The sequence below is a fragment of the Gymnogyps californianus genome, chromosome 12, assembly GCF_018139145.2.
Source record: "Gymnogyps californianus isolate 813 chromosome 12, ASM1813914v2, whole genome shotgun sequence".
In the NCBI taxonomy this organism is placed as follows: Eukaryota; Metazoa; Chordata; class Aves; order Accipitriformes; family Cathartidae; genus Gymnogyps; species Gymnogyps californianus.
In genome coordinates this window covers 7,189,490-7,204,423 of record NC_059482.1, presented here as the reverse complement: position 1 = coordinate 7,204,423, position 14,934 = coordinate 7,189,490, and the positions used below count along the sequence as shown (strand labels likewise).

General features: G+C 35.6%; 1 protein-coding gene across 8 annotated transcripts in view; it reads left to right on the top strand.

Annotated features, from left to right (window-relative positions):
• Positions 1–14,934, top strand: part of WWOX (WW domain containing oxidoreductase) — a 534,927-nt gene that overhangs the window by 23,108 nt on the left and 496,885 nt on the right. For all 8 annotated transcript variants that reach the window (XM_050904127.1, XM_050904133.1, XM_050904131.1 and 5 more), the window contains exon 5: positions 7,412–7,518. In XM_050904127.1, the coding sequence (XP_050760084.1) occupies positions 7,412–7,518 (107 nt within the window). The remainder of the gene's footprint in view (positions 1–7,411; positions 7,519–14,934) is intronic.

The following is a 14,934-nucleotide window of genomic DNA, read 5'->3' as shown; positions in this document are numbered from 1 at the left end:
GATTGTGGCCAAGCAATCCTGATACAGAATGCATGGTGCTTTTTGGGCTCTGAAAAGTATGAGTTTGTCAATGATGTGATGTTTCGCGTATGGCTGCCGTCACTCCATGTGAAAGATCTGTTGGATGTTGTGCCCTTAAACCACCAGCACAGGCAACGACAATCTTACTTGCAGAAGATTCTTCCCTAAATCACATATCATTGTTGCAGTATTTCAACGTGAAAAGGAGCTTATGTAACTCTGAATTCTTCATCATTTTAGCACATTTGAATCTGCTTTACTCCTTTTCTGAGGAAGTGTTCAATGAGATGATCTGATTCACTGTCACTGGTGTTTAGGTCTTCCAAGTTGAAATAAATCTAGTGATGTCTAGCAGACAAGTCTCTTTTCCATTTATATGTAGGTCTCTTGGGTCCCAAAAATCAAAAACCACCTAGTCTGTTTGCTGAGATGCAGCAGTTGGGATGAGAGTCTATTTTGGATTATAAAGATGATTTGTTGCAAGTTCTTGAGTGTTTAACCTTTTCACAACTCTCCTCTGTCGTAAAACTGGACTTAAATTGCATTTCATGTAGATTACATGTTGCATTTAAAAAAAAAAAAGTATATTGTGTCAGGGTTCTGCTTTTAAGGTTTTTCTAATTTCCTTCCTTTTTAGCTAAAATTCACGTTTACCCTTGATCCAGGAAAAATGTACAGTTTTGTTTCCAAAGCAAAGGGTGTTTGAAGGGAGTAGCATCTACCTGGAAAAATATTTTTGTGATACTTTTATTACTTCTGCATTAAAAAAAAAAATCAAGTATGATTTGGATGATGATTGGATGTTGCAGATGAACTTTCTGATGGTTGAGTAAAAATTGTTGTGCCTTATCAGAATGTTAAGGGTTTAAAAAGATGCATACATACTGGCCTCTGTTGTTTGATGGCTTAAAACTGCCAAGACTCCGCTGGTTCTGTGCATGCCATAGGTTTTCTAGGTAAGGTGTTGGATTTGTATTGTAGAAACACACTGGCCAAACAGTGACAATATTTTTCTTCTCCCAGAGACCTTAAACCAAAGTAAAATTGAAGTGCTACATATTGGCCTATGCTTAGTTCAGGAGGAATTGTCTGAGAAGTTGTTTATTTTTTTTTCTGGAGAGAACTCAGAGCACAGAGACCAAAAACCAAGAAAATAGCATCCTTCTTTTCACACTCTCCTTTTTATCGCTTCTGCCTGGAGGAAGGAGTTCTCTTAACTTGTATGTTTTGTACACTATCAGAGTTTAAATGCGAACTCCTGAACTAGTGGCTATACTGCCCTTGAGTGAAAGTGGTCAGAAAGTATTTTTTCATTTACATTTAGTGCCAAGAATGTTTTAATTAAGGTTTCATATTTTCTGGATTGCAGAATTAATTTAAAAAGCTGTTGCTTTTACTTTGTGAAGGTTATATAAAATTATCGATCCTTCCCAAGAAGAACCAAATTGTACAATTAAAAAGTTCCTATGCATTGGAAGTTGGATTTTTACTTACAATATCATAATACCATACATGGCAGAGAAATTGCTCTTCCAGCTACTAGTGTATCAACAAATGATTTTGTCCAAGTCTCTTACCAATTTTATATTAAAAGAAAATATGAATATTTCCAAAAAACCTCAGCTCTATTCTGAAAATTAATTCACTTCACTCTGCAAATGGGGCATCTGTCTGTTTATAAGAACCCAATAGATGTTTGCTGCAATTCAGAAAGCAACATGAAAGCTTGAGAACAATGTAGTGGGGGAAAAAGAAAAACCTGAACACAGCTGTGAAAGTAATACACACTTTTAGTGATATAGTACAAAATTACACTTTTGCTTACAAAATCTGAGTTGGTTTCTGCTGCTCTACAGTCCATAAGTAATCCATCAGTGTATGAAAGGCCAGAAATATGTAACACAAGCAGGCTAATACTTTTCACTTCCAATTCCACAGAACACTTTTTTTCGCTTACTTGATCTTGCTATGTTTACTGTAGTGGAAGGGAGGAAGGTTTTCTTCTGGACTCCCTTTTAGTTTACATTCAAACTGCCTGTGCCATAGGGCTCAAGGAAGGCTGGACTCATGACAGCTTTAAATCATTAGTCACGTACATGTGAAGATGTTTTAGAATCTCAGGGCCTACAGAGCTCTTCTGTCAGTGGAGAGAAAGGAAGAAGCGATTTTGGAGAAACTAAATGCAAACAAACCCTGTAGGCTTTTACATTGAGGACTAAGCTGTTGCAAAGAAAGACAGCATCACTGCATTTCAAATGTGTTGTAAATGACAGATCCAAGGTATCCTGAAGTGTTTGGGAGAAGGTAGAGAAGCTGAAGAAAACTTGCTATTGTCTGAAACATTTTTTAATGTCTTCTTGTGCGTTCAAACTTTCTTATATTTGAAATAAAGGAATGTTTTCAAACATATAAATGCCTGATGCAAATTCTTTACAAAGTGTCTCCCAATGATAAATGGACTGTATGCTGTCTGCTTTATTTAAACAAGAAATCGCTGAATTACTTTTCCACTCAATGAATCCTTTTCTCTGTTTTATAGAGGAGGTTGCACCGTTTGACAGAGCCATATACTTATCTGGTGTATGTTGACACAATGTAGCTGGCATTAATTAAGCAATGCTAACTCTTGTTAATTGAGACCGTTAGCTGAAAATCTGTCCCAAAATTCAGTGATGGTAGTCAACTGCAGATAGACAAGAATGTGAGAGTGTTGAATTGAACAATCATCACAGAAGATGAAGAATGAAATTGAGTGCTAATTTCTGAGTCTTTATGAAAAGCATGCTGTCAGTAAAGAGTTTTAAATGTCTGTAGCAAATCCCATGCGCTTGTAGCTCTCTTGTTAGTTCTGCTACGAGTCCTTTAGGTTAGCTGCTGATGTAGAGAGCTGTGCCATAATGTTTATCCTCATGTATGTCTTAAACAGGATTTTCACTTTTGAGTGTCAGATTAGAGCTCATTCAGCTAGAGCAACAGCAGCAAGAGTACTCAGACTCAGGACAGCCTTGTCCCTTGAGACTTCCAGGGCAATCACTTGAAATTTAGTTTTATAAAACATTTGCACAACATTGTATTGTATAGAGTATTTAAATATACTGTGATTGCTTTTCCAAAGTCTACATTATTTAAGCGTGTTGTTCTTCTGTCACATTTGGGGGAAGTATCTATCTTACTCTTTGTAATTGGCTGTCCTTGATGCTCAAGTGTATTATCCTATGCTGTTTTCCCAACGTAGTTGTTCCTACTTTAAAAAAAACTACAACTAGTATATAAAGTGTGATTTTTCTATAAGATGATACTCAAGTTTTGCAGCTTTTTTTGAGCTGCCTACTTTGAAATCTGAAATCTGAAAACTGAAGCACAGAACAATAATCCATTGAGGCTGGGCACAGTTTCCTTCAGCCATGTACGCCCTTTGCCAGCCATTGCAGCTAGGCAGAATGTAAATGGCAATAGTTCTTGTTGGCTGTAGGCTGTGCTATTTGTTTTACCTGGGTTAAGTAGCTCTGCAGCTGCAATACCCTAGCACTACAGTACAGGGAAGATTCACCACTGGAGGATATGATTTGTTACCTGGAAAAGAAACTAGTAGCATTGCTGTCAATGTTCATTCATTGTGAAAGGGCTGTGTCACTGTAAGAGAGCACATTGGTGGCTGCAGTCCCAGATTAAGTGAAGTTTTAAAGAAATCTTTGGTTCTTTCGAAGTCCACAGAGTTGCTCTGGTTCCTTAATTATGCACGTCCTTAACATAGTTATTTAGATTTCTATTTAACCTGACTGTGATTTTTTTTTTTTTTTTTAAGGTTTTACTGTTGTTTGGGTGTTTATGATGTTTGTGGTTTAACTTTGGTGTATAAAACCACATTCAGTGTGGATTTTGATTCAAGGTAGTTTTTATAGATAGGCAAGGTTTTTCTTTACAGAGTTTAAGTAGGTTTGTACTTTAAATACTCAATCCCTGTGTTAGGCTGAGGTTTTAAAATTTACTGTATATTGAAAACATGGCTGCGTTTTGCTGAAGAACAAATGTTGTTGGCAAACTTAGTTTAACACAGTGAATTTGTTAAAAAAAGTTTTCCACCCTGCTAGAAGCTTTTCCCCACCTGTTTAAGCTTTGTGACACTGGGGGAGGAAAGAAGCATTAATTTTTGCAGAAGAAACAAAGAGCTAAAGCTGTAGAAGGACTTGAATACTGAGGTGCTTCCAAACTCCTACTTCAGGTGTTTCAGTTAGAAGTTGCATTCTTCTAATCTCCTGCATAGTTGTTTCTTAAACTGTAAAGGTACTTAATGGTGCTGCTTAATGAGGATTTTCAGGTCTATGAAGATTTATTTTAAGGACGTATATAAAAATGCTACAGTCTCGAGAGCGAGCAAGTTGGTAGGCAGATCATACTTAAACCTCAGAGAGCTCTATGAAGAAGACATTGTGTTACCTCTTCTTGATATATCTCATCTGGTAGATGGTCTGAAAAGTTACCTTATGAATTACACTCTACACAAAGCAATAGAAAGATCAAGTAGTAATAGTTATATACAATCCCTACCTATAGTGAGTAATTCAGTAGTTGAACTGGAACATTTATGTGGTTTGGGGTCCCTGGATGTATTCTCCTTTTGCATAAATCTAGCTGTCCTAAATACAGTGCAAGAGTGTTCATGAATAAGTTAGCAATTTAAAATATGTCTGATGGGGAGACACACGAGCACTTGACTTGTGGCAGTATTTTGAATGGAAGGATGGACTGCTGCTTAAAATTCCTCTGAAAAGAGGGTTTTTTTAAGCACATAATTTCATGGAAAGATCCAGAACATGTCTGCCTAAGGATGAAGAATCATCCTTTGGTAGCCCAGAAAAGAGTGAGTATGTCTTAAAGAGGAGTATTTAACACTGATCTCCAATTTTGCAGGGGAAAATCAAGGTGGTATTAAAATTAACTAAATTTGTAGCATGTAGCTTACTTGGTTAAATTTTAATCTTTCTTGGTTTAGTTTATAATGAGAATCAAGTTATTAACTCTAACAGAGAATGGCATGGAATTTATTATTTTGCACAGTGTGACATGGGGTAGAATTAGCAAAACATCATCATGCTTAGCTAGTTAAACTGGCCGTCAGCTCTAGATCTTTGTACAGCAGTAGAAAAAATGTATTCCCATGCATTCCAACTAGTTTTTAATAATATGGTAAGCTGGTCAAAATAAGTGTATTTTTTGTGCAAAACAAGAAACATACAGCTAGCTAATAGTACTCTGGTACAACATGTCTTACATTAGTTACATGAAAAATTCTGGTTAAATGCACTTAAAGTGGAATTAGGAACAGGGGAAATCTTTGCATATGCTGTAGCTGAATTCATGTGCATGCAATGAATTACCCAGGTAATTAAAGTTGCTTCGTACAATGAGTGGCTTTAAAAGAGATACAAGAAAATTGCTTGGACTTAAATACTGTAAGTATGTAATTGCAGAAAATGGTATAAATTCGTCTTGGTGTCTGTTGTTTCTATAATGTAAGTTATGTCTTGTGCTGTAACTGAATTTTGTTGCTCCAGGGTGTTTTGGAAGCGAGACAGCCCATATTAATGGGCTTTTTTGGTAAACAATTTTTAAAAGGAAAACATGAACATGCTTTAAATGTCATAAAGCTAAAGCAAATACCTCTTCTCTTTGACTTCTTCACATACTCAAATTGCTGGGCATTTCAGTTTGATTCTTCATTTTCTAGTTTAAGCTTGTCTAATTGCAACTCATTAAGCTACGTTATGCCTCTTTCAGCTAGATGGAAATTTCTGTCATTGTTACAGTTCTCCATGGAGATGGGCACCCAGTGATACTATGGAATACATTACAAATATGTAGTAGCTCACCCCTGATAGAAACCCAGTTTCTGCCTCAGTTCTCTGCACTTTATGAGCATTCTGTACTCCCAAGAACTCGTCATCTCCTGGTGTAAATTCTCACAGATTTTTTCCAATTAAATGAAGTTTACCTTGGACCAACTTCTATGCAGCTTTTCATTAATGAATTGAACAGTGAAACAGAGTACACTTGCAAAGCTTGCAGATGATGTCAAGGTGGAAAGAGTTGCAGCTCTTGGTGGACAGTTTCATAGTTTAAACTGACCTCATGAAATTGCAGTACAGTCCCAAATTAACAAACTGAAATTAATCTGAAATCTGAAGTCTCCTTTTAGAAAGGAGAAATGAAGTGCCCAAATTCAGATTGGGGAAGAAATGATTAACAGTATTGCAAAAAAAGTTTGTGTACAGTCATTTAGAAATTCACTGTGAAACTTTTGTTCTGTGGATGAAAGAAAAAAACCTGGGGATATAGATTCATGCTGCACTTTAACTGCAGCAAAGTGTGAACTGTCTGTCCACTTATTTCAGGTTTAGAAAGAATGTGCTGGCAGATTAAGTCATATCAGTGAGTTATACAAAAGAGGGAATTTTTCATGGATTATTTTTTTCTCTGTATCATCTGGTACATCCAGTGACCTGTTTAGCCCCATGATACTATAACCAGTATATTGAAACTGTGTGGTATTTGATTGATTATTCATAATGAGAACAACTGTGAAAAATTGTTCTCCATATATCAGTTGATGATGGGACAAAAAACGAGTTGCTTTGACACAGATGATTTAAGGAAAGTTTTAGCAAAGCTTTTAAAGTGCCTGGATAATAAAACATACATGTAGATTACCGATCTCCTTAGGTAGAATCTCGTTTTCTAAGAATGAGCTTGACAGCCCCCTCCCGGGAATGGTTTAACACTTGGATAGTTCTCTCGTCCCTGGTTTTGTGCAGCAGTGTTCTACAGATGGGGTAGTGTTTGGATCGGAAAAAGGAGTAGTTACCTCCACGTGATTTTTGATTCCTATTCCCTCATACATCCCATTGGATGATCCCCCCGCCACAGGTGGTCCTCAGGTTGATGAATCAAAGGCTAACTGTGCATCTAAAGAGCCCAGAGCTCAGTTTTAGAATACTCTGTCGCTTTCGGTGTGATGTTGCCAGGCATAATAGTTCTGCAATCTTGCCATATGGCTCATTCTTCACAGTCAAACAAGTAAGGAGTAAGTATAATCCTGCTCTTCTAACAGCTGAAGACACAGAGGCAGACAAATTGAGTCTGTTTTTTGAAGATCCCATGTCTATTTTGTACAAAATATATACAATTATTGTCCCAAAGACCTGCTCAAATTGAGGTGTCTGCCTTTTTTCATAAGTGCTCTTAAAAGCTGGATCCAGGTGACTGTCAAACAGGTAGTGAGACTGCAGGTAGCATTAGCGTACTTAAGTGCGTGGCTCACCTTTTCAGGTAATTTTATAGCTCTGTTTTGTTACTGAGATCTATTTCTGACTAGGAAAATGTTTTATCATAGGTTTTGAAACGGCAAAGTCTCTTGCACTGCACGGGGCATATGTTATCCTGGCCTGCAGAAATACATCGAGAGGCAATGACGCTGTACAACGCATTCTTGTGGAATGGGTAAGTGAATGTCTATAGTGTCCAACACTAAGCTATGTTTTTCAAGACTTGAAGTCTTTTGTGCAGTACAAGCAGTTAAATAGATATTACATTGCCATGCAAGAATCTAAGGAAGAAGGCGCTTGTCTTATTTTGTAATATTCTGTTCAGTCACTGGTATATCAGTGATAGAGATTTTTCGTTTCACATGACTGTATTGGACTGCAAGGCTTGGCATACTGTTATCCATGTTACATACAGATGCTTTGTAAGGGCAAAAATATTTGAAAGAACCACTGAGGCATGTTTCATAGTTCATAGGACAGGACAGTTCCAGAACCAAAGTGTATAACTAACTGAAGGAGAATGTACACACTCAGATATTAGAGACAGCCATTCTTTTGCCCGTAGTTTTTATGCTATGAGAGATTTCAGAAGTTCATTCTTACACTTTTCAAAACCAAGAATGTTTCCCTCCTTTTCTTTCGTAGTCCATCAGGCCCAACAGCACTGCTGCCAGGCAGTCTGTCTCAATGTTTTTTTTCCTTCCTGTTTCTTCCCTCTTTCTTTCATTTTTCTTCCATTTTGTCATGCAAATACCAGCTCTTCAGTACTGTCTATTCCCTTGTTTCTCTTTGACTCCTAACTTCCCCCCTCTTCCCCCCCCCGCCTTTTTTTTTTGAACTTCTAAGGCCCTTATTAAAATTTATTCAGTGTTCTTAATTTATTCCTCCCACAATCATTTACTTGCTAGTAAGGATTGCAGACTACTTTTGTCTGAGCTTGCTATGACTGCTGACTTCCAGGAGATAATCTGTTGACACAGTCCTATATGCCTTACTTGAATAATAAACCGCAGGATCAGATTCTTGGAATTTTATTTCTTTCCTGCTAAAATTAGTGATGAGTGTTTTAGCTTTATTTCCCAAGCTCTGAAAATATTTCAACTGCTCCCAGATGATACGGGAGAGCACTCAGTAGTATTAATATTTACACATAAATAGTCTACAGATAATTATAGTATTTATTAGTGCAAAACAAACAGTGCTTATTTACAAGTAAGTATTTCCAAATAAGTGATGCTTATAATATTGCTGATTTTTGTAACCACAAGTTTCTTGAAGAAACAGTTTTTGGATTTAGGCCTTTTTCTCTTGCCCAGATGATATTAATGATTTACAGTAAAGGACTGGGAGGGAAAAATATCTTCCTTTCCCCTTCGATACTTCACATTAAAGCTCTCTTTTTGTTTTTTATTTCAATAGCGTGGAATTCCAAGAGAATTCCAACAGGGGCAAGCATAGCATGTGTTACTTAAAGTTCATCTGTCCGTTCTCTTTCAATAGAACTGGATTTGGTGTTATTCTGTCTTTTGAATTTAGTAGTCCCAGTCCAGGTAAATATGGCTAGATATATGGTTTTTATGTAACTAAAATAAGGCAGTACTGAGTACCTTTTATTTTAAAAATATCTCATTACCCTCTTAATTCTAAGCGTATCTCCGACCACTTTGAAGGCAATGGGAGTTCAGGAGTACTTGTCTTAATACCTATATTATCTCACCAAAAGTTAATGAATTATTAATTGAATGAAGATCACTGAAGGTCAAATTCAGAAACACTATGTTTATTTAATAACAGTTTTCAAATTCTAATTGTTCAGAAAAGAACCTCATCCATAAACTGGGTAGCTGGAAAACCTTCAGTGCATCTTTGTAATGGCTTTGTTGTTGTTTATTGAGAGGGACTAATTAACTTTGATTATTGCACTAATATTATGGCACTTTGACAGTCCCTCAGATTTATGACTCTGGGAAAATAAACAAATGAAATGCAGGTGCTGGAGCAGAAAGAATAAGTTATTACTGAACTTTAATTACTTGGAGTGTGTAACCAGGAGAGAATTAGTTGATGAATTACAAGATGCTTAAAATTTACATCAAATTGTAAGCAATCTTGAGGAAAACAAACACAAAAACCTGCCCCAAAGTCAGTTGCTGAAAACAAAGAGACAAAGATTAATTTGATTGATTGATACTAATATTAAAATATTGATGTAAAATATTAATTTTTAGCTTATAAGTGTAACTACGGAGCAGGAAGTTGTTAATTGAAAATTCTTTCCTAAAATGAAAGAGTTTAAGAAAAATGTCAGCAACCTCTGCATATGGTTCAGATGAATTCTCAATATGTAGTTGCAGCTATCCTGCTATAAAGAACTTCAAAGCAGCCACAGTATTTTGTCTCCCTTGTTCCTAGGGAAAGCAAAATTATTCGAAGGAAATTGGTTTACTTTTCAATTTGGAACCAATTTTTAAAAAAATACAGCTGTTTAGGATGCAGCCTTACAAAGCCTCATGTTCATGTTCCTCAGGTAGTATTTTTGGCAACAATAGTGCTACCTACTTGTTTTATGTTTTCTTGTAAATTTTTGAGATTAAGTCTCTGAGCTGCACTATAAATACTGTCTTCCTCCAATATTTTGAGGGGTGGAAATTTGGTAAATATGTTCCTACTTTTCAACTGAATGTCCAAACCCTATTTTCTTTTAATCTGCATGAACTATACTTTTATAATTAAAAAAGTCTTTGCTATATTGAATTCTAGTGTGTTTACATGTCATAAATAGACTGTGTTGGTAATAAAATCGGTATTTCTATAATAACATTTATCTTACCAAAAGCAATGTGTATCCTATGCTGGCTTTTCTGCGGGACAGTATGCTTTAGTACGCAAGGTTTAAATGTCGGGCAAAGAATATTTCCTTTTTCATTCTTTTTGTTGTCTGATGCAAAAGAGAGTTCCACTTATTTTGCAAGAAGACAAAACAATTAAAATTGTATAAAGAAACAATTGTTATTATTTCAAGTTTTGATACAATTATCTGATTGATGGTCTGTATTGACTAAAGCCTGAAATATATACAGAAAAAAAAAAGTAATTCTTAAAAAAAACCCCAAAAACCCAACCACCACCACTGCCAAACCACGACAAAACAAAAAAAACCCCAAATCAGACCTACTGTAATGCAGCATTTAAAAATAAAGTACAGCATATGTAACAGTACTTAGGAAAACCATCCAGCTTGTTCCCTTAGTGGGTCTGTTTGTGACATCCTTGTCTGGAATGCCGTAAACTTAGTGTCTGCAGAAAGACAGCTCTTCTTTGGGCCTGTTGTACTTTTAAATAAGTTCTCGGGCAAAACCCCCAGTTTCAATCTGCTTTTAATGAAAGCTGAAAATCAAGTTTATGAAGAGAAAATGGGTCAGCTAAATGGCTTGGAAAAATCCAATTGTTAAGATTTAGAGAAAACAGGAGGAATAATGGGAGAAAATAAGATTTTTCAGATTAGCTGCCATTATGTTTAAAAAACAAATTCAAACTGATCTTAATTGGCTGTTGGAGGCAAGTCTAGAAAACTTTGGTTTTAACAATTTATGTCTGAAGACCTGTTTTATAGAGAGTTTCAGCCATTTGAGTAGGGATTACCTGTACAAACTTGCTAATTACTTTAGATAAATGACATTTGTTTGCAATCTGCAGTATTGTCGTGGTTATTTTCTTTCTAAACTACAGCAGAATTTTGCTAATATTTCAAATAGATGGTAATTGCCTTATGTAAAGGATTGTGACAAGTTTTAATGTGACTGGTCTAGCTAGTCTGTCAAATACAATTTTTATAGAGAGGTATAGTTGATTATATTGGTACAATCTAATGTTTTATATGCATACATATAGAGAAAGGAAGAGAAAGTATGTAAAAGAAGCGATAAAAAGAGAGATCAGTATAGCTTTACATTTGATATCTTGAAAATGAATGGTCATGCACGATGACATTCAATATCAATTTAAAACTGTTTGATAATTTCTTGCTCGGAAAAGAGGAAATTAGAATTCTAGAGTTATGATTCATTTTAATCGGAAAGAAATTGTCAAACATAAATCTCTCCTTGAGTAGTGAAAAGGCCTGAAAGCAGCCAAGAAAAAATATCAATACTTTGCAAAGGAGGAATGATTGTTCCAATTCGTAGCTTAATTGACTTTAAGGCTTAATGAAAAACACTACAGTGCTGTTTGTACACATAGTTGCTCTGACGAACATTGAAATCTGTGCTCCAGGAAGAGAAGCTAGGTAATTTATTTTACATTATTATTGATACAATTTTCTAATTGAGTATGAGCAGAATGTTTGGATAAGACTGTGTAGCTCCAGATGTTAGCAGTATTCTCAAGAAAATACTTAAGAATATGAATGAATAAAATATTTCATAAATCACAGCTTTTCTTGCCAAGAAGCTCTCATTTATTTATTCCTGTCAAATAGTCTTTGAAGTAGATATTAAAAGATAAATTGTAAGTTTAATATTTCATAAAAAGTATAATGTTTCTTTTGTAATTATTCCTCAGTGTTAAGCCTACAGCTACATCAAAGATTAGATGAAAGTGTAAAAAGAAAATTTGGGTTTGCTTTATATGTAGAAACTTATAAGGTAGAGATGTGACAAGAGAAGAGAGAATGTCTGTGAAGAAAACCAACAAAATAAACGTGACTCCTTGCTGCATTCCTTTCCCCAACAGTATTCTCCACCTAAGGAGTGATTTATATTGTCGCTGATTAAGTAACTGAATGAAATTAAAACCCGATAAGTGAGTCTTTGTATTCCAATTGTAATCTTGTAAAGCGCAGACAGATGAGAAGCAAACTGGGCACGTTTACGCAGAACATGGGCAACAGTTTCCATGTGTTGACTATGTGTGTTTCCTCCTAAAGGAAGGGGGACTGATTTCCCAGGCAGTGTTTTGTCTCCACGTGTGTCCTTGGTTTACGACTTTTTGTGTGTGGGTGGAATACAGAATAGCTCTGTAAAATATTGTCTGTCTTAGTCTCTTGATACTAATGGATGCTAATCTTGATATAGAAGATTAAATTTCCTTTTCTGTCTATTGGATGTTAATTTTGTGAGCTTTTTCTGTAAATCGGTCAGACTATTAATACAGGATTTCCATACCAAGACTATGTAAGACTACATTAGAACCAGCACAATAAATTGTTTTTGGAATTAATTTACGTGAATGATTCAGGGAGGAGATCTCATCACGATTAGTGGCAGATTTTCATTTATGGAAAAAACTGAAGAATGCGTAAAAGACAGCTTTGGAGAGGTAGTAAATACTGAATGAAGCCACACTCTGTTAGTACAGAATTAAAGAGTTCCAGAGCGGTGCCGAATAAAAGCTCTTTAAAGCTAATCTGTTCAAAATAGAAAGTATTTCAGAATATCATACTGGTAGACCACATGCATTTCTGTGAAAATATTATTTCCAGTATTGCGTTGTTATTTTGTAATAAAGAATTGTATTGTTTTAAAGCATGATATTCTAAAACTATGTCTTATTGGCTCACATGCCATCACAGTGTAATATACAGTTATAAAAGCCTGCAATATGTAGACATATTTCATCTTCCAGTGCTCTGAATAGTGACCATGCTGAAGAATCAAGATAAAAGTAGTTATCCAAACCTTGCTATGGGGAAAAGGCCTTGCAGGAAGAGGCAGTATCTTGTATTAAGCTAACTGGTAATGCAATAAAAAAAATTCTGCGTCAGCTTGTCTCACTTGCAGCCATAGGCACTCAAACTAAGGCATTATTGCCACTGCTGAGTATAATGCTTTTTTTCTTTTTAAGAGTGTGATCCAGATCTTTCTGAAGTGAAGAAATCTTTTAATTAACTGTAATTACAATGGAATCAGACCTTATGTTACTAGTGGAGAAATGATAGTATAAGCCTTAACCAGCACTGGTGCTAGTAACAACTGATTGAGACCAGTATGAAAGTATGGCCAGACTTTGGCCATAACGTTCAAGAATTCAGTAAGTTCCTGTGAGTAATCTGCTCAGCTGAGACACCTTAAGAGAGTGGTGTGTGCTGCAAAGTTTTTTTCCAAATATAGAAGGACAGTGGATTGTTAAATAATGGTAGACGTAATTTTTAAGCAGTAGTAGCCTGCATACACAGCACTAAGAAAAACTGAATGTAATACAGTCTGCTAATACTCTCTGTTAATATAAGAAGCTGGAAAGCAGTTGCTTTTGTATTTTGAAGTCTTCTGACCCATTCTGAGGCAGCAGTTTCTTTCAGTTTGCAGGCTTGTATATTGGGACGGCAAGTATCCACATGGACGTGTCTCAACCTGTCAGAGCTATTGATCTCATTATCAGTGGGAAATCTGTGATCTCCAAGTTCTTCTGCCAGATTAATCTCTAAAAACAGCTGCGAATCAGTGAATGTAGCCACTGACAAGAGCAAGAGGCTTTTTAATGATTTGTGAGGAAATTTGTGCTTAAAAAAAACCCACACAAAGTTAAAAACATTAAACAGTTTAACCAACATTTACATGGATGAATTGTTGAGATGTATTTTTTTGTACACTATAAACATATGGCATGAATTTGCTCTCATTACAGATGCTGAGAAAAGGGAAAGGCAAATATTTATATTGCATTCATGTTTTACAGTAAAAACACTGTTCAGTTTGTTTATACAGTTCCACTCTTACAGTTTTTATGGTTAGTAATGAAACCACTGTAAAACAGAGTCTGAATTATATAGCAGATGTGTTAAGCCCCTAACTTTCAGGGTTGGGCATCCTTCTGAATACTGATTTCGTTTAGTTAGAGAGTCGAGATACTGGCTACAGCTGAACTGTTTCATACCTACATCTTCATCTGTAGTTAGCCTTGTACTGTTACTGTACTAAAGATAGAGTTTTATTATCAAGATAAATACATTGATATTTTAAAGTAATACATTTATGAAATATAAAGCCAGTCGGTGTGGGTGAGTGCAGGAGACTTTAAAGGATTTGGTGGGCATTTTCCAAGCATTTAGGACCTCGTATGGCTTATATTTCCAGTAAACAGGGATAAATTAAAAATACTTAATTAATTTGACGTATGTTTTATTTCTCAATATGGTTCTCGAAAATATTTTTATTCTGGTTCAGTTGATAGCTGGGATTCAAAATAAAGTGAATGCTAAATGTGAAAGTGGATAAAAAGGAAAATACTTCTTAAATATGTGGCTATATTTTAGCTTTTATCTACTTGAAAAGGACTACAGATATATTGAGTCAGTTGGGTTTTTTTGCTATACTGTACTCAGTGAAATACAAAATTTTGGTTACATAAAGCAAAGATCATTACTATTACTTCTTTGTATGTATGTGACAATTTACAGGAAAAATGCATGGTAAAAATAGCTTAGGTCCCTGCCCAAGGCTTTTCAATTCTGGACTCTGCAGAGATTTACTTTTCATGATACTTTATGCTCGCTACCTGCATAGTCACGTTGACTTCCGTTGTAGTGGTAGCAAGCAAAGAATTTAATACTAAGTGTTCTCGGAACTCAGTTCTTATTTAATAAATGAGGATTAAG